At 39.3% G+C, this 20361-nt stretch overlaps 1 protein-coding gene across 2 annotated transcripts in view; it reads right to left on the reverse strand.

The window, feature by feature from the left end:
* The window catches only part of LPP (LIM domain containing preferred translocation partner in lipoma), a gene marked incomplete at its 5' end in the record, with an annotated part of 466507 nt that extends 450347 nt beyond the window's left edge, over positions 1–16160 (reverse strand). For both annotated transcript variants that reach the window (XM_079704195.1, XM_079704194.1), the window contains one exon: positions 15968–16160. In XM_079704195.1, the coding sequence (XP_079560321.1) occupies positions 15968–16160 (193 nt within the window). The remainder of the gene's footprint in view (positions 1–15967) is intronic.
* Positions 16161–20361: the final 4201 nt, after the last annotated feature.

Below are 20361 nucleotides of genomic sequence, written 5' to 3' on the forward strand. Positions count from 1 at the left end.
ATAAAGAAAAAAGAATGAAAAGAACAGAGGACAGTCTCAGAGACCTCTGGGACAACATTAAACGCACCAACATTCGAATTATAGGGGTTCCAGAAGAAGAAGAGAAAAAGAAAGGGACTGAGAAAATATTTGAAGAGATTATAGTTGAAAACTTCCCTAATATGGGAAAGGAAATAGTTAATCAAGTCCAGGAGGCACAGAGAGTCCCATACAGAATAAATCCAAGGAGAAATACGCCAAGACACATATTAATCAAACTGTCAAAAATTAAACACAAAGAAATCATATTAAAAGCAGCAAGGGAAAAACAACAAATAACACACAAGGGAATCCCCATCAGGTTAACAGCTGATCTCTCAGCAGAAACTCTACAAGCCAGAAGGGAGTGGCAGGACATAATTAAAGTGATGAAGGAGAGAAACCTGCAACCAAGATTACTCTACCCAGCAAGGATCTCATTCAGATTTGATGGAGAAATTAAAACCTTTACAGACAAGCAAAAGCTGAGAGAGTTCAGCACCACCAAACCAGCTTTACAACAAATGCTAAAGGAACTTCTCTAGGCAAGAAACACAACAGAAGGACTATACCTACAATAACGAACCCAAAGCCATTAAGGAAATGGGAATAGGAACATACATATCAATAATTACCTTAAATGTCAATGGACTAAATGCTCCCACCAAAAGACACAGAGTGGCTGAATGGATACAAAAACAAGACCCATATATATGCTGTCTACAAGAGACCCACTTCAGACCTAGAGACACATACAGATTGAAAGTAAGGGGATGGAAAAAGATATTCCATGCAAATGGAAATCAAAAGAAAGCTGGAGTAGCAATTCTTATATCAGACAAAATAGACTTTAAAATAAAGACTATTAGAAGAGACAAAGAAGGACACTACATAACGATAAAGGGATCGATCCAAGAAGAAGATATAACAATTGTAAATATTTATGCACCCAACATAGGAGCACCTCAATACATAAGGCAAATACTAACAGCCATAAAAGGGGAAATCGACAGTAATACAATCATAGTAGGGGACTTTAACACCCCATTTTCACCAATGGACAGATCATCCAAAATGAAAATAAATAAGGAAACACAAGCTTTAAATGATACATTAAACAAGATGGACTTAATTGATATTTATAGGACATTCCACCCAAAAACAACAGAATACACATTTTTCTCAAGTGCTCATGGAACATTCTCCAGGATAGATCATATCTTGGGTCACAAATCAAGCCTTGGGAAATTTAAGAAAATTGAAATTGTATCAAGTATCTTTTCCGACCACAATGCTATGAGACTAGACATCAATTACAGGAAAAGATCTGTAAAAAATACAAACACATGGAGGCTAAACAATACACTACTCAATAATGAAGTGATCACTGAAGAAATCAAAGAGGAAATTAAGAAATACTTAGAAACAAATGACAATGGAGACACGACGACCCAAAACCTATGGGACGCAGCAAAAGCAGTTCTAAGGGGGAAGTTTATAGCAATACAATCCCACCTTAAGAAACAGGAAACATTTCGAGTAAACAACCTGACCCTGCACCTAAAGCAATTAGAGAAAGAAGAACAAAAAACCCCCAAAGTTAGCAGAAGGAAAGAAATCATAAAGATCAGATCAGAAATAAATGAAAAAGAAATGAAGGAAACGATAGCAAAGATCAACCAAACTAAAAGCTGGTTCTTTGAGAAGATAAACAAAATTGACAAACCATTAGCCAGACTCATCAAGAAAAGAAGGGAGAAGACTCAAATCAGTAGAATTAGAAATGAAAAAGGAGAAGTAACAACTGACACTGCAGAAATACAAAAGATCATGAGAGATTACTATAAGCAACTCTATGCCAATAAAATGGACAACCTGGAAGAAATGGACAAATTCTTAGAAATGCACAACCTACCAAGACTGACTCAGGAAGAAATAGAAAATATGAATAGACCAATCACAAGCACTGAAATTGAAACTGTGATTAAAAATCTTCCATCAAACAAAAGCCCAGGACCAGATGGCTTCACAGGCGAATTCTATCAAACATTTAGAGAAGAGCTAACACCCATCCTTCTCAAACTCTTCCAAACAATATCAGAGGAAGGAACACTCCCAAACTCATTCTACGAGGCCACCATCACCTTGATACCAAAACCAGGCAAGGATGTCACAAAGAAAGAAAACTACAGGCCAATATCACTGATGAACATAGATGCAAAAATCCTCAACAAAATACTAGCAAACAGAATCCAACAGCACATTAAAAGGATCATACACCATGATCAAGTGGGGTTTATTCCAGGAATGCAAGGATTCTTCAATATACGCAAATCAATCAATGTGATACACCATATTAACAAGTTGAAGGAGAAAAACCATATGATCATCTCAATAGATGCAGAGAAAGCTTTCGACAAAATTCAACACCCATTTATGATAAAAACCCTGCAGAAAGTAGGCATAGAGGGAACTTTCCTCAACATAATAAAGGCCATATATGACAAACCCACAGCCAACATTGTCCTCAATGGTGAAAAACTGAAACCATTTCCACTAAGATCAGGAACAAGACAAGGCTGCCCACTCTCACCACTCTTATTCAACATAGTTTTGGAAGTTTTAGCCACAGCAATCAGAGAAGAAAAGGAAATAAAAGGAATCCAAATTGGAAAAGAAGAAGTAAAGCTGTCACTGTTTGCAGATGACATGATACTATACATAGAGAATCCTAAAGATGCTACCGAAAAACTACTAGAGCTAATCAATGAATTTGGTAAAGTAGCAGGATACAAAATTAATGCACAGAAATCTCTGGCATTCCTGTACACTAATGATGAAAAATCTGAAAATGAAATCAAGAAAACACTCCCATTTACCATTGCAACAAAAAGAATAAAATATCTAGGAATAAACCTACCTAAGGAGACAAAAGACCTGTATGCAGAAAATTATAAGACACTGATGAAAGAAATTAAAGATGATATAAATAGATGGAGAGATATACCATGCTCCTGGATTGGAAGAATCAATATTGTGAAAATGACTCTACTACCCAAAGCAATCTACAGATTCAATGCAATCCCTATCAAACTACCACTGGCATTTTTCACAGAACTAGAACAAAAAATTTCAAAATTTGTTTGGAAAAACAAAAGACCCCGAATAGCCAAAGCAATCTTGAGAACGAAAAACGGAGCTGGAGGAATCAGGCTGCCTGACTTCAGACTATACTACAAAGCTACAGTAATTAAGACAGTGTGGTACTGGCATAAAAACAGAAAGATAGATCAGTGGATCAGGATAGAAAGCCCAGAGATAAACCCACGCACATATGGCCAACTTATCTTTGATAAAGGAGGCAGGAATGTACAGTGGAGAAAGGACAGCCTCTTCAATAAGTGGTGCTGGGAAAACTGGACAGGGACATGTAAAAGTATGAGATTAGATCATTCCCTAACACCATACACAAAAATAAGCTCAAAATGGATTAAAGACCTAAATGTAAGGCCAGACACTATCAAACTCTTAGAGGAAAACATAGGCAGAACACTCTATGACATAAATCACAGCAAGATCCTTTTGGACCCACCTCCTAGAGAAATGGAACTAAAAACAAAGATAAACAAATGGGACCTAATGAAACTTCAAAGCTTTTGCACAGCAAAGGAAACCATAAACAAGACCAAAAGACAACCCTCAGAATGGGAGAAAATATTTGCAAATGAAGCAACTGACAAAGGATTAATCTCCAAAATTTATAAACAGCTCATGCAGCTCAATAGCAAAAAAACAAACAACCCAATCCAAAAATGGGCAGAAGACTTAAATAGGCATTTCTCCAAAGAAGATATACAGACTGCCAACAAACACATGAAAGAATGCTCAACATCATTAATCATTAGAGAAATGCAAATCAAAACTACAATGAGATATCATCTCACACCAGTCAGAATGGCCATCATCAAGAAATCTAGAAACAATAAATGCTGGAGAGGGTGTGGAGAAAAGGGAACACTCTTGCACTGCTGGTGGGAATGTGAATTGGTACAGCCACTATGGAGAACAGTATGGAGGTTCCTTAAAAAACTAAAAATAGAACTACCATATGACCCAGCAATCCCACTACTAGGCATATACCCTGAGAAAACCATAATTCAAAAAGAGACATGTACCAAAATGTTCATTGCAGCTCTATTCACAATAGCCCGGAGCTGGAAACAACCTAAGTTTCCATCATCGGATGAATGGATAAAGAAGATGTGGCACATATATACAATGGAATATTACTCAGCCATAAAAAGAAACGAAACTGAGCTATTTGTAATGAGGTGGATAGACCTAGAGTCTGTCATACAGAGTGAAGTAAGTCAGAAAGAGAAAGACAAATACCGTATGCTAACACATATATATGGAATTTAAAAAAAAAAAAAAATGTCATGAAGAACCTAGGGGTAAAACGGGAATAAAGACACAGACCTACTTGAGAATGGACTTGAGGATATGGGGAAGGGGAAGGGTAAGCTGTGACAAAGGGAAAGAGAGGCATGGACATATATACACTACCAAACGTAAGGTAGATAGATAGTGGGAAGCAGCCGCAGAGCACAGGGAGATCAGCTCGGTGCTTTGTGACCGCCTGGAGGGGTGGGATGGGGAGGGTGGGAGGGAGGGAGATGCATGAGGGAGGGGATGTGGGAACAGATGTATATGTATGACTGATTCACTTTGTTATAAAGCAGAAACTAATAAAAAAAAATAATAAAAATAAAAATAAAAAAAAAATAAAAAAAAAAGAGTGAACCCAAATGTAAACTATGGACTTTGGGTGATAATGACACATCAATGTAGATTCTGCAACTGTAACAAATATACCACTCTGGTAGGGGATGGTGATAATGGGGGAGGTTATATATGTGTGGGGGGCAGGGAGTATGTGGAAATTTTTCTGCCTTCCTTTCAATTTTTATGTAAACCTAAAACTGTTCTAAAAAATAGTCTTTAAATAAATATTTAAAATTTGGACTGTGTAAAAAAAAAAAAAAAAAAGAAAAAGAAAATTGTCATGCCCAAGGTCAAGCAGTGAAACTGAGGCTGGCATGTAAATACCCTGACCACCAAGTCAGCACTGAACCTTGGCTCTTTGGAGTGTCAATAAGGCCTATGAATATTTAGTAAGATCTGATTTCACAATTTCACCCAAAGAATTACAAGTTCTTTCCTCTTCAGGAAGGTGCAATGTAAAGATCAAATTAATACAATTATTACCCAACCCCTTAATGAATGAACAGCTTGTCCTTTTTCCCCCCTGAGGCTCTGAAAATTAAAATGCATGTACTGGCACTCCACAGTGATAGATGAGGCTCAAGATGCTTACCCTGAAACAGAAAAGGGACATGCCAGTCAAACTCGAGTCTCATTAGAGTTCCTGATGTTTCAGTGAATCTGCGACTGTCCTCTTGACAGACCATGCATGGTTATAACAAACAGTCTGAGAAGTCTCGAGTGTTCTTCTGTGATGGCTGGCAACTTAACAGGACTGTCAGAACTACATAAAGAAGATGTTTCCCATTTGTACCTCCAAAATCACAGGCCAGATTCACCTTTCATGTCAGGGAAAAGAGATGATAGGACTCCAGAGACAGGAGCGTGAAGTGCAAGTATAAATATTTCGACATCACCTTGTTCAGAGCTCACCATCAGTCCTTATATATTTTCTACTACCAATTATTCCAGGTGTAAAAAAGAAAAAGCTTTTACTAACTGTAAGAAGAGAAGCAGCATCACATTGGCTTATACGGGCAAGATTAAAAATGGCAGAAAAAATACATTCTAGATTACTTCTTCAAATATATTGCCATAGGTGGCCATCCGTTTCCGTCACATTTTAGCTATCTGTTGAGAAAACAAATATGTCCTGCCTGACCAAGTTACATGACTTCATATCACTAAAAGCTAGTTCTGCACCAAGTAACAATAATCAGACTCATCAATTCCTAGGAACCAAGCCCCAACATTGTCTCTTGCAATCTAAGTCAGTGGAGACCCAATGGAATGAGCACATTTAGGGCCTGAGTTCTGGAGCCAGTTCAGCCCCAAACTCTTAGGTAACCTTGGGAAGACATTCTCTTCACTCTCAGACTCAGTTTTCACATCTGACAAGTAAAACAATTGGCCTAGAAAACCTTCAAACACTTTTCTAGTTCTGCTGCTCAAAGACTTTGTGATTAAAACATGAAGAATGGCTCTGGCAGGAGAGTGGAATGGAAAACAAGCTTGGCTGCCATTTCCATCATGGGAGATCAGTTGCTTATGAGGATATTTGTTCTGGTTACTATGTTTACCCCAGATTATCAATCGCCTATAACTATTCCCTCTCCATAGAATGGGTTAGTAATCTCAGGTAGTAGAAGGCACAGAGAGATCTAGTAAAAAATTTCCAGGCTTAGGACCCTCACTGAATAGAATTCACTTCACCTATTCTGATTTGACTTTACAAGTCAAGGTGAAGCAAGGTAGGCAAAGCTTGAAAACAGAGGCTTTGTTTATATTTTACAGAAGTGTGTAAGGTAATATACATAGGAAAAGTTTGTGAAAAGAGCAACCATTTTGAAATTAATTTCAAAGAAAAATCATGAAATAATAAAATAATGGAGTTAAAATAGACGAGGCTGTCTAGCCCAATCTCTAATAAATAGAAACCTTTAAAATCAATCAGCAAGAGCCCTAGATATAAAGAATAGAGGCTAGCTCTACAATTTTACTAACTACATGACTATAGAATAAGTTATTTCACTTCTGGTGGTTTACCACTCAGTAAAATGGCAATAGCATCTGTTCTACCTAACTCAGTGAGCTACAGTAAAAACTCTCTTTTGAGAATTAAATAACAATGAATATGGAAGTGCTACATGAACTACAAAGGAGTGTACAAGTAAAAGGAATTCTACTGAAAGGGTCACTTGGAATTTGTACCCTATGGATTCATTTTTTTTTTAAATCTTATATAAAAAATATTTTTTAAAAGAAACTTCAGACACTGGAGAAAGTCAACCTCAAGCCGTAAGATAACTCTAACTTTACAAACTTGCAAACTTTACAGATCATTCTGTATGATAATCTATTGTAATGAGGAATACAAAATATTACCAAATGTCATTCAGCCAAACTACTGAGAGAGAGAGAAAGAGACAGAGAAAATTTCCAACTGCCCGAGTTATAACAGTAGGAAAATTTCAAAACCATCTCCATAAAATAATGTATTAGTACAAGAAAAAAGCTCATGTACTTTGGTATCTACCAAGGACAAAAAAGAAAGATCTATACCCTATTCTGCCATCAAAGTCTAAGGCTTTTGGGAATTTTTGAAAATTTGAAGCAAAGAGAGGACCTGATTATAGGAAAAAGAACACTACTGCTGGGTGGGGCTAATGGCAGACTCCGGGAGGGCTCACGCCAAGGAGTACTCCTCAGAACTTCTGCTGCCAGTGTCCTTGTCCCCATGGTGAGCCACAGGTGCCCCCCACCTCTGCAGGAGACCCTCCAACACTAGCAGACCTTGTGTCGAGAAGCAAGAACAACTACAATCCTGCAGCCTGTGGAACAAAAACCATGTTCACAGAAAGACAGACAAGATGAAAAGGCAGAGGGCTATGTACAAGATGAAGGAACAAGATGAAACCCCAGAAAAAAAAACTAAATGCAGTGGAGATAGGCAACATTCAGAATAATGACAGTGAAGATGATCCAGGACCTTGGGAAAAAAATGGAGGCAAAGAGCGAGAAGATACAAGAAATGTTTAACAAAGACCTAGAAGAATTAAAGAACAAACACACAGAGATGAATACAATAACTGAAATAAAAAATACACTAGAAGGAATCAATAGCAGAGTAACTGAAGCAGAAGAACAGATAAGTGACCTGGAAGACAGAATGGTGAAATTCACTGCCGCAGAACAGAATAAAGAAAAAAGAATGAAAAGAAATGAAGACAGCCTAAGAGGCCTCTGGAATAACATTAAAGGCAACAACATTCGCATTATAGGGGTCCCAGAAAGAGAAGAGAGAAAGGACTCGAGAAAATATTTGAAGAGATTATAGTCGAAAACTTCCCTAACATGGGAAAAGAAATAGCCGCCCAAGTCCAGGAAGCACAGAGAGTCCCATACAGGATAAACCAAGGAGAAACACGCGAAGACTCATAGAAATCAAATTGGCAAAAATTAAAGACAAAGAAAAATTATTGAAAGCAGCAAGGAAAAATGACATACAAGGGAACTCCCATAAGGTTAACAGCTTATTTCTCAGCAGAAACTCTACAAGCCAGAAAAGAGTGGCATGATATACCTAAAGTGATGAAAGGGAAGAACCTACAACCAAGATTACTCTATCCTGCAAGGATCTCATTCAGATTTGATGGAGAAACCAAAAGCTTTACAGAGAAGCAAAATCTAAGAGAATTCAGCACCACCAAACTAGCTCTACAACAAATGCTAAAGGAACTTCTCTAAGTGGGAAACACAAGAGAAGAAAAGGACCTACAAAAACAAACCCAAAACAATTAAGAAAATGGCAATAGGAACATACATACCGATAATTACTTTAAACGTGAATGGATTAAATGCTCCAACCAAAAGACACAGGCTCTCTGAATGGATACAAAAACAAGACCCATATATATGCAGTCCACAAGAGACCCACTTCACACCTAGGGACACATACAGACTGAAAGTGAGAGGATGGAAAAAGATATTCCATGCAAATGGAAATCAAAAGAAAGCTGGAGTAGCTATACTCATATAGATAAAATAGACTTTAAAATAAAGAATGTTACAAGAGACAAGGAAGGACACTACATAATGATCAAGGGATCAATCCAAGAAGAAGATATAACAATTATAAATAGACATGCATCCAACATAGGAGCACCTCAGTACATAAGGCAACAGCTAACAGTTATAGAAGAAAAAATCGACAGTAACACAGTAATAGTGGGGGACTTTAACACCTCACTCACACCAACGGACACATCATACAAACAGAAAATTGATAAGGAAACACAATCTTTAAATAACACAATAGACCAGATAGATTTAATTGATATTTTTATAGGACATTCCATCCAAAAACAGCAGATTACACTTTCTTCTCAAGTGCGCACAGAACATTCTCCAGGATAGATTACAGCTTGGGTCACAAATCAAGCCTCAGTAAATTTAAGAAAATTGAAACCATATCAAGCATCTTTTCTGACCACAACGCTATGAGATTAGAAATCAATTACAGGGAAAAAAATGTAAAACACACAAACATAGGGAGGCTAAACAATACATTATTAAATAACCAAGAGACCACTGAAGAAGTCAAAGAAGAAATCAAAAAATACCTAGAGACAAATGACAATGAAAACATGATGATCCAAAACCTATGGGATGCAGCAAAAGCAGTTCTAAGAGGGAATTTCACAGCAATTCAAGCCTACCTCAAGAAACAACAAACATCTCAAATAAACAATCTAACCTTACACGTAAAGGAACCAGAGAAAGAAGAACAAACAAAACCCAAAGTTAGTAGAAGGAAAGATCAGAGCAGAAATAAATGAAATAGAAACAAAGAAAACAATAGCAAAGATCAATAAAACTAAAAGCTGGTTCTCTGAGAAGATAAACAAAATTGATAAACCATTAGCCAGACTCATCAAAAAAAAGAGGGAGAGGACTCAAATCAATAAAATCACAAATGAAAGAGGAGAAGTTACAACAGACACCACAGAAATACAAAGCATCCTAAGAGACTACTACAAGCGACTCTATGCTAATAAAATGGACAACCTGGAAGAAATGGACAAATTCTTAGAAAGTTATAAACTTCCAAGACTGAACCAGGAAGAAATAGAAAATATGAACAGACCAATCACAAGTCATGAAATTGAAACTGTGATTAAAAATCTTCCAACAAACAGAAGTCCAGGAACAGATGGCTTCACAGGTGAATTCTATCAAATATATAGAGAAGAACTAACACCCATCCTTTTCAAACTCTTCCAAAAAATTGCAGAGGAACACTTCCGAACTCTTTCTATGAGGCCACCAAAACCCTGATACCAAAACCAGACAAAGATACTACAAAAAAAAGAAAATTACAGACCAATATCACTGATGAACATAGATGTAAAAATCCTCAACAAAATACTAGCAAACAGAATCCAACAACACAGTAAAAGGATCATATACCATGATCAAGTGGGGTTTATCCCAGGGATGCAAGGATTCTCCAATATACACAAACCAATCAATGTGATACACCATATTAACAAACTGACGAATAAAAACCATATGATCATCCCAATAGATGCAGAAAAAGCTTTTGACAAAATTCAACACCGATTTATGATAAAAACTCTCCAGAAAATGGGCATAGAGGGAACCTACGTCAACATAATAAAGGCCATATACGACAAAACCACAGCAAACATCATTCTCAATGGTGAAAAACTGAAAGCATTTCCTCTAAGATCAGGAACAAAACAAGGATGTCTACTCTCACCACTACTATTCAACATAGTTTTGGAAGTTGTAGCCATGGCAGTCAGAGAAGAAAAAGAAATAAAAGGAATACAAATTGGAAACAAAGAAGTAAAACTGCCACTGTTTGCAGATGACATGATACTATACACAGAGAATCCTAAAGATGCCACCAAAAAACTACTAGAGCTAACCAATGAATTTGGTAAAGTTGCAGGACACAAAATTAATGTACAGAAATCTCTTGCATTCCTATATACTAATGATGAAAAATCTGAAACAGAAATTAAGGAAACACTCCCATTTACCACTGCAACACAAAGAATAAAATACCTAGGAATAAACCTACCTAGGGAGACAAAATACTTGTATGTAGAAAACTATAAGACACTGATGAAAGAAATTAAAGATGATACCAACAGATGGATATACCATGTTCTTGGATTGGAAGACTCAATATTGTGAAAATGACCCTACTACCCAAAGCAATCTACAGATTCAATACAATCCCTATCAAATTACCAATGGCATTTTTTACAGAACTAAAACAAAAAATCTTAAAATTTGTATGGAGACACAAAGGACCCCAAATAGCCAAAGCAGTCTTGAGGGAAAAAACGGAGCTGGAGGAATCAGACTCCCTGACTTCAGACTATACTACAAAGCTACAGTAATCAAGACAATATGGTACTGGCACAAAAAACAGAAATACAGATCAATGGAACAGTATAGAAAACCCAGAGATAAACCCACACACCGATGGTCAACTAATCTATGACAAAGGAGGCAAGGATATACAATGGAGAAAAGACAGTCTCTTCAAAAAGCGGGGCTGGGAAAACTGGACAGCTACATGGAAAAGAATGAAATTAGAATACTCCCTAATACCATACACAAAAATAAAGTCAAAATGGATTAGAGACCTAACTGTAAGACCAGACACTATAAAACTCTTAGAGGAAAATATAGGAAGAACACTCTTTGACATAAATCACAGCAAGATCTTTTTTGATCCACCTCCTAGAGTAATGGAAATAAAAACAAAAATAAACAAATGGGACCTAATGAAACTTAAAAGCTTTTGCAAAGCAAAGGAAACTAGAAGCAAGACGAAAAGACAACCCTCAGAATGGGAGAAAGTATTTGCAAACGAATCAACAGACAAAGGATTAATCTCCAAAATATATAAACACCTCAATATTAAAAAAACAAACAACCCAGTCCAAAAATGGGCAGAGGACCTAAATAGACATTTCTCCAAAGAAGACATACAGATGGCCAAGCGGCACATGAAAAGCTGCTCAACATCACTAATTATTAGTGAAATGCAAATCGAAACTACAATGAGGTATCACCTCACACCAGTTAGAATGGGCATCATCAGAAAAATCTACAAACAACAAATGCTGGAGAGGATGTGGAGAAAAGGGAACCCTTTTGTACTGTTGGTGGGAATGTAAATTAATACAGCCGCTATGGAGAACAGTACGGAGGATCCTTTAAAAACTAAAAATAGAATTACCACATGACCCAGCAATCCCACTACTGGGCATATACCCAGAGAAACCATAATTCAAAAAGACATCCCAATGTTCATTGCAGCACTATTTACAATAGCCATGACATGGAAGCAACCTAAATGCCCATCAACAAATGAATGGATAAAGAAGATGTGGTACAATGGAATATTATTATACAATGGAATATTATTCAGCCATAAAAGGGAACTGAATTGGGTCATTTGTAGACACGTGAATGGATCCAGAGACTGTCATACAGAGTGAAGTAAGTCAGAAAGAGAAAAACAAATATCATATATTAACGCATATATGTGGAACCTCGAAAAATGGTACAGATGAACCGGTTTGCAGGGCAGAAACTGACACACAGATGTAGAGAACCAACATATGGACACCAACGGGGGAAAGTGGTGGGGTAGGGGTGGTGGTGTGATGAATTGGGAGATTGGGATTGACATATATCCACTAGTATGTATTAAAAAAAAAAAAAACACTACTGCTAGTACTTTAAAGATAAAAAGAAAAATTGCATCATCTTATTGCTCTCATCAGTAGAGAACAGAACGTGAGGAGACAAAACCATATATACATACCAACTTCATTCCACAGAAAAATACGTAGACACTTAACATGGTAAAATTTGCAAGAAGACAAAACAATAAAAAATATATATAGGCTCATAAGCATATAGTACAGGATACAAAGAGGCATTTGGAAATGCAGGGGCATTCCAAGACACACAAGTTGTTGAAAAAAAAATCAATGAAAAATGAGAACAATGGTAGTAAAATAAAAAGACCCTAAGGCCTAAAGAGCTACTAACTTGGAAAAAAAAGTACACCTACTCTTAAATGTGCCAAAGCCCTTTAGAGAAAGTTATTAGCAAAATACCTTATAAAAAAAATTATAACATATGGTATCACATAAATATAAGGTGATGTGGAAAACATGTGGGTACTTTCTCTACTTTCACAGTCAGAATTTAAAAATGAGAAAGCAAACCCCAGAGATTACAGACATAATAATACAAAGGTGAGAAATGAAATCGGTAACTTCAAGGTAGCAGTGGTTAAACAAATCCTGGGCTAAAAAGCTCAAGGAATGGGGAGAAGAGGTAAAAAGAAATTCAGACAGAACCATAAAGCCTAAAAAGTGGTTAAGAAGCTCGAATCTGTGCCTGGAAAAGCACGCTCATATTGCTGTAGTTTAATTATCACCGCAAATATCATTGAGTAGCTACTAGGTGTCAGGTGTCCTGCTGGATGCTGTTGGGAGTAAAGGCATGAGTCAGGCAGCCCCAGCCTCTAAAAGGTCCGAGTCTACCAAAGGAGACAGGACCATACACAAGTAAATCTATTAGAAGGACAGCTGTGAAAAGGATTGTATGAGACGCATAGAGGTTATGGCTGAGGGACAGAGTAGAATATAATACAAGGTCCTGATAACCTTGGACTCAAACAAAGCGGACCTGAGGACTGGTACCAACTTGACCACAAGCAGGCTGTGCATTTCTGAAAAAAACACTCACACTCTCTGCACTGCAGTTCTCATCTTTATACCAGCAAAAGGTGGACTGTGTGATTTCTGTTAGTTCTACACTCTGCCTTTGTGGCTGAGGTTCTTGGAAGTCAGGGCCTGAATTAAGCTACGAATGTTAAGGCTTTATGGGCTAGAAATTGAGGGCGCGTATGTTCAGAGGCAAGGAATGGCAATGGCGTGAGCTGAGACATGAGACCTCATCAACTCACGCGGTAAATGAAAACTGTGTTACCTACTACCTGGGGATTTCACTAATGGTAAAGAATATTCTAAATGGACAAAAAAAGAAAAAGAAAATGGATATAAACTTTAGAAAATGTATAAAAAATTAAACAAAAATAACATGAATTATAAAAACACTGAGAGCAACAGAGGATGCACTAACATTTAAATTAAATATAAAGGAAAGCAAATCTTACACTTCTAACAAATATCATGTCATAATATATAGCAGATGAAGAGATGGAGCTATATTTTAAAAAAGTCTGAATATCCATGAAACTTTATCCATGTTTGTCTTTAAAATGTATATATGCAAGGGAAATTTCTTCCTTTACGTATTCAAAAAAGGTTATATTAAAAAGAAAGAGGGATTGGCAGAAGTGCAAGAAAGACTCAAGACTTCAGAAATTCAGTGAGACTGAGTTGCTTCAAGAGAGGATGCCACATTCCAAACTGTTTATTGCAAGAGAAGAATTACTGAGCAGTGCACTCACCCATGCAGCCATCCGCCATCCATCCAAATGTATATACACACAGGAACATACAGACATACATTTGACCATACACAATCATTCCCACTAAAAACACAGTAGCATAATAAGAGCCAAGAGGAACATAAGGATGAGTGAGAAACCACGTCTTGTTGCTTAAATGGGGAAACAAAGCTTACATTCTTATAAGGAAGTAGGGAAGTATCACCATCATATGGGGCCCGGGTGCCACATATGCCAGGAAGAGAAGGACCAGCAGCAGAGCAGACTGGGTGAAGACAACAGCCTCACTTCAGAAACTCTGTAGCCACAAAACCACAGAGAATGTCACCTCTTTTCTCTAAGCTTCCATTTCTTTATGTGAAAAAATACTTAGTTCATAGGGTTATAGGGAAGGCAATAAAATGACAATGAAAAGCATAGTGCCTCAGACAGACTATCTGGTCAGTAGTGGCAGATTAAGAAGAGCAGGAGGGGGCTTCCCTGGTGGCGCAGTGGTTGAGAGTCCGCCTGCCAATGCAGGGGACGCAGGTTTGTGCCCCGGTCCAGGAGGATCCCACATGCCGCGGAGCAGCTGGGCCCGTGAGCCATGGCCGCTAAGCCTGCGCGTCCCGAGCCTGTGCTCCGCAATGGGAGAGGCCACAACAGTGAGAGGCCTGCGTACCACAAAAAATAAAAATAAAAAATAAAAAAAGAAGAGCAGGAGGAACAACAAAAGAAGTAGGAAGTTGACAGTCAGAATAAGATGTATGTGGAAACCCAGGGAAGGGAGTGGTTACTTAGGATCTAGGTCAAGTCCAGACACTGGAGAAGGTGATACAAATAGGACTGTGACAGGTGACAGAAGGGTGTGAGGTGGCGTGTTAAGAAAGAACAAACAGTTGAGCAAAGAGCTGCAGAGGATCAGAGATGACGCCACTGTCCCTAGAGAACCAGCTAGACAGTGGGAGAACCTCACAGAGTACAGTGACGAGGATGGGGCATCTCAATGCAGGAAGAGTCGGCCAAGGGGACAACTCACCGGAATTCACAGCACTCGTGGGGAATTTGACCCCTTGTGGAGGGGTCTGAAGTGCAACCATTACCTGCTTCTCTCCTCCCTCTCACATACGCCAACACAATATAGGACCTGCCCCATCCTGCCCCTCGGGTGTGCATCAACTGTCATATCTACTAGACTTCCTCACACCTCTGCCTCCTTCTCTATAAGAAACCCTGTCTTTACTCCCTTCACATTAGAGGGGAGTCCACTGTTTGGCAGCATTTTTGGACACATGTCCATTGGCAAGAGGGAGGGACGACTGGGTGGTAGACACACTTCTACAGGACAGTGGGATGGGGATGGAGGACACAGCAGTAGAAGAGCACTAAGCTATGAATGAAGAGATGAGGGTTCTAGTTTTAGCTCTGGCCCGAACTCACTGTATAACCACAGTCATAGAACCCCTAAGAGATCTCAATCTTTATGCCCAAAAGAAGAGCTGCCTAGATGGTTACTTGATGCTTTTTAACCTTTGACAGTCTATACACTATGATAACCACACCACAAACTCTTGAGCTACCTTGTTCCAACACAACATTGTACTACAAATCACTTTTTATTATATTGAACTCTCCCATTTGGGGCACCCACCTCTGCAATCCTTCACTCACCTTCACCGCCAGGTTGCTTGTATGGGTTGTACTTGGGCTTTGGAGCAACGACTGGGGCAAACTTCTTCGGTGGTTGTTGTGTGGACACTGAAATGCTGGGGGTCCCAAAGGAATGGGTGGTCTCCATCCGTGCAGACACGTGGCCAAGGGGCTCAGCAGAGCTTTTGGGTGGCAGCCAAGATGGGTGAGACATTGTTGAATCTGGAATTAAAAAGAAACAAACAACAGTTGTTTTTAAAGAAACACAAACATGAAGGCAATATACTTCACTTCGCTATTACTTCTTCTTAATCCATACTTAATAAAATCTTGAAAAAGGACTCTGAGAAGAAGGAGGGAAGGAAGGAAGGAAGGAAGGAAGGAAGGAAGGAAGGAAGGGGGGGAGGGGGGGAGGGAGGGAGGGAGGGAGGGAGGGAGGGAGGGAGGGGAAGGGAGGGAAAAAAGTAGGAGTTATGAAAAACTTGCCTTAACTGGAGGAGGAGAAAAATTGAACACCCCCCTCAACCAATCTGGAATTCCTCTCTTCCAACAGTTACCTATTTTAGTGCCTAGGACTCTTCAGGAAACAGACATGAGTAAGAAATGGTCCCTAACCTTAAGAAGTTTCTATGGTAGGAGAATCTTATACTAGCAAGGTTGGAAAAAAGCTTCAATTTTATTAATAATCTATTAAAATGATTACCATATCAATTAAATGGTGGTAAGTTACCTAAATGAGGTGATATTATCTAAATGAGGTAAAAAAAATAAAGTGTTGCTGGAATGTAGAAAAAGGTAAGATCACTTCTTCTTCAGGGAGCAGGACTAAGACCTCATTAATGAGGCAACCTTCAGACTGGGCCTTGAGTGCTGAGGAGAGGTGGGGCCCGAACAAAGGAGGCAACCTTGCATGAGCAGAAAAGTACACAGCACTTCATTTTAGCATGGCTGTGGGGGAATACGGAGAAGTAGCTAGCAAAAGAACTAAAAATGTGGGATGGAACCAAAGCACTGACAGCTTTGCATGCAAGCTTGAGGAGTTTGAATTTATTCTGCAGGCATTAAGGAACCCCCAAAGGTTTATTCTTGAAACAAGGGTATGACTAATGCATGGCAGGACATTGAAAATGATCCCTCTGGCAGAAGCAGTTCTGCTCCTCACCAAGGGGCACTTGGAAATTGCAAGGAGGGACACTGTTTGCCACAATGCTTAGGACAATTACTGGTACTTAGTAGCCAGGGGCTAAAATATTCAACCCCTATAATGCACAGGGCAGCCCCGTATAACACCCATCAGGAACTGCTGAGCGGATACCATACAGGACCTTTAGGACGAACTCAGCTAGGAAGGGGATACACCAGCCAGTCCAGGGGCTATCCTACTGGGATTAAAATATACTCTGTGAGGAAAGAAGAACAATGTCTTGGTGTCAGGGTAAGCCAACCACCCCTACAGGCAGCCTGCAGGCTGGGGCCAAGCCTCACAGACTGCCACTGAGGAGGGCTCTCCAAGTCTGATTGCAAGAGCTCTCCAGCGCGGGGAGGCCCGGAAGGCTCCCTCACCCTCTCCCAGCCCCAAATCCATCCCATAATTTATTAATTGGACTGAATTAATTGAGAGGGCTCCATGATTACCTCCAGATGTCTGTAACAACAAAGAAAACTGGAAATGCAGGAAAAAATTAAGGCCTCAGCACGTGGCATGGCCAGGGAGAGATGGGGTGGAGGGGGAGAGATGGGGCCCAGTGTGGCCTGGGTAGCATTACACCACGCCAAGAGGGGTGACGACCCTGAGCAGCCCCACTGCCCTTATCCGCTGTCCCAGGTTCCCCTGCTCCCTGTCCTTAACTCACAGAGTTTCATGACAACCAATGAGATGACAACATTAAAGTGTTTTATATACTGTCAAGTGCTACGCAAAGTGAGGGGAGGAAAACTGTTGGAGGTGTAGGTCTCTCAATCAAAGAGGACGACATGAAGCAGTGAGGAAGCCTCTAAATTAAGAATCAGAAGGGTTCTGTTACTTAAGCCAGTGGGGACACTGGCTTTTCACTCTGGTTGCAGGGCCTTATTTTCCTCCCCTGCACCTTGTACACATGCTCATGTACACAGACACTTGGTAAATTGTAGGTTCCTTGGAAGAGCGGGGATCATATTTTATACATCCCTAAAGCACCATTAAGGCCCAGCACAAAACCAATACAGAAAAGCAACTGTGAATCTGGTTTACTCCTGGTTCTTAAAACTTGCTGCACAGGGCCTCCCTGGTGGCGCAGTGGTTCAGAGTCCGCCTGCCGATGCAGGGGATACGGGTTCGTGCCCCGGTCTGGGAGGATCCCATATGCCGCGGAGCGGCTGGGCCCGTGAGCCATGGCTGCTGAGCCTGCGCGTCCGGAGCCTGTGCTCCGCAACGGGAGAGGCCACAGCAGTGAGAGGCCCGCGTACCACAAAAAAAAAAAAAAAACTTGCTGCACATTTAGAAGTCTTGGAGATTTTTTTTTTTAGATACCAAAACCAAGCTCATCTCTCAGGGTTGAGAAACATTAATTTTGGTTTTGTTTGTTTAATTGAGCCTCAGTTTTCTACTGAAAGGGAATAAAGTGTCTGTTCTACTCTCAACAAGACCAAAGTGAGTATAAGTGGATAACAAGCAGGATAAAATAAAGATTTGAAAATTTTAACGTGCCCTGCACATTTGTAGTATAAATTTTATTTGAGGATTTTTTAAAAAATGGGTTAATATTATCCTTGCAAATTTTCTACAAATCTCAAGTTATTCCAAAATAGAAACTTTCAAAATGGGTTAATATAGGATACAGTGATTTCTAAAGCAAAGAGGCACATTTCCAGAGCAATCACACATTGCCAATTGACTGTAGAATCCTGGCCTTTTCAGAAATCTGCAGATATAAAGGAACAGGAAACTTCTGGGAGAATATGAAAAATGAAAATGTAAGCATCCATGTGCAAACCATGGACCCCACCATATTTTCAGTTATCCCCAGCACCATATATCACCCTTCCACTGTACTCTCCATGGAGGTAACCCCAGTGACACCTCCAGTGAGTGGCAGGGTCTGGCCAAGTACCTGTCTGCATAAGACCTTAACAGCATTTTCTCAAACCTTTCTTCTATATGTTACCAATGGCCCGGTGACACCACTCCCAGGATTTATAATGAAATTTAATGACCCTGAAGACTTGCTCATGCTGTGTCCACCATCTATAAGGCCATTACTTTCTACCAACTACACACCCCCCCACCTTTTTGTTATCTTGACCCAGCTGAAATGTCTCTGATGCTGTGAACATTTCCCTAGCTCCCTCCAGAAAGAGTAACTTAATTCCCAGGCTCTTGTTTCATACTAATAACAGTCCACATGTAAGCTATTTCATTACCTGCCTATCTACCCCAATGAGCTGGAAGTTCCTAAGTGGTCTCACTATACCAGCACAACGCCTGGCCAGGAAGCCCTTAGAAAAATATCTTATGCATGAATGGGTGAATGAATAAATGCTGATCTCCTTGGTTACTCCTCCCTTTCTAGAATCTGCATCTCCCTTCTTAGCATCCACTGATGGAATCATCTCTTTTTTCCCCTCCCTTCATTTAGAGATGTAATGAATTGTGTTGATAGATTTCCAGATATTGAACCATCTTTGCAGTCCTAGAAAAAAATCCTACTCAGTCACAGTTGTCGTGTTTTGGTATATTGATGAATTAAATACTCTGTTTTACATAGAATTTCTGTACGTATAATACGAAGTAAGATCATTCTGTAGTGTCTTCCTCTACTTGCTTTACTTATCATTATTAGGTTTTGATATGGGGGTTCTGCATCCTCTTCTACTGTTTGGATTAGTTTACTGATAAGATTGGAACTATCTCATCTTTAAAGGTTTATCAGAATTCAGTGTAAAGCCATCTAGATATGAAACTTTCTTTAATAATAGAGCTTAATCATATTTCCAAGAACTTCTACGATAATTGTAGCAGTTTTATACTTCTTTTGAGGTCATTTTTCAGCATTTATATTCTGCTGGAAATTCATCCATTTCCTCTAGGTTTTATCTCTGCTCCCCTTCACCCAAGCTACCTCTCGATTAAAAATGATGTCTCATGTACTATGTATCATTTAGATCTGAGCATCACTTTCTACTAGTCCTTGAAGACATAATTCACATTCTCCGTCCTCCAGTTCAAGGTATGTCCCCTTTCACTACATTTCCACAGCACCTGGGACACTGCCGTCATCACTCCCATCACATGTCACTCTGCCTCTCTGCTTGCCTGTGTCACAAACTAAACTCTTCAATCCTTGAGAGCAGAAGTAATTATCATGCTCTAACCTCATGGCCTAATACATAATAGGCCCTCAATAAAAATGTCCGTTAATTTAATAAATGAATAAATT

The sequence above is a fragment of the Hyperoodon ampullatus genome (assembly GCF_949752795.1).
Source record: "Hyperoodon ampullatus genome assembly, chromosome: 5".
Lineage (NCBI taxonomy): Eukaryota > Metazoa > Chordata > Mammalia > Artiodactyla > Ziphiidae > Hyperoodon > Hyperoodon ampullatus.